We start from the raw sequence: 293 nt of genomic DNA, 5'->3' as shown, positions 1-293 counted from the left end.
CAACCGGCCGTGGTTGGTTTCTCGGCTCCAACAGGGCGGGCCCCCAGCGCTGCCAGTCCCTTGTGGGTTCCCACTACAAACTGGTGGCCCACGAGCTCCCCCACTAACTCCCCCACACACCTTACTAGAGACATATGTCTCCATTGACATGTCTCTAGTAACATACTGCATGTTGCCATTGACATGTTACTAGACACATGTCTTCATTGACATGTCTATTGATATGTTACTGGAAACATGTCTCCATTGACATATGTTATTAGACGTGTCTAGAGACATGTCTCCATTGACAT

General features: G+C 48.8%; 1 protein-coding gene across 1 annotated transcript in view; it reads left to right on the top strand.

Annotated features, from left to right (window-relative positions):
* cox5ba (cytochrome c oxidase subunit 5Ba) overlaps positions 1–293 on the top strand; it is a gene marked incomplete at its 5' end in the record, with an annotated part of 21,084 nt that overhangs the window by 19,641 nt on the left and 1,150 nt on the right. The window contains 1 exon segment of the mRNA XM_032511728.1: positions 67–292. Coding sequence (XP_032367619.1) covers positions 67–107 — 41 coding nt within the window.

This window comes from Etheostoma spectabile, unplaced genomic scaffold (genome assembly GCF_008692095.1).
Source record: "Etheostoma spectabile isolate EspeVRDwgs_2016 unplaced genomic scaffold, UIUC_Espe_1.0 scaffold453, whole genome shotgun sequence".
Lineage (NCBI taxonomy): Eukaryota > Metazoa > Chordata > Actinopteri > Perciformes > Percidae > Etheostoma > Etheostoma spectabile.
Note: the sequence above shows the minus strand (reverse complement) of the source record. Positions and strands in the feature narration are given on the sequence as shown.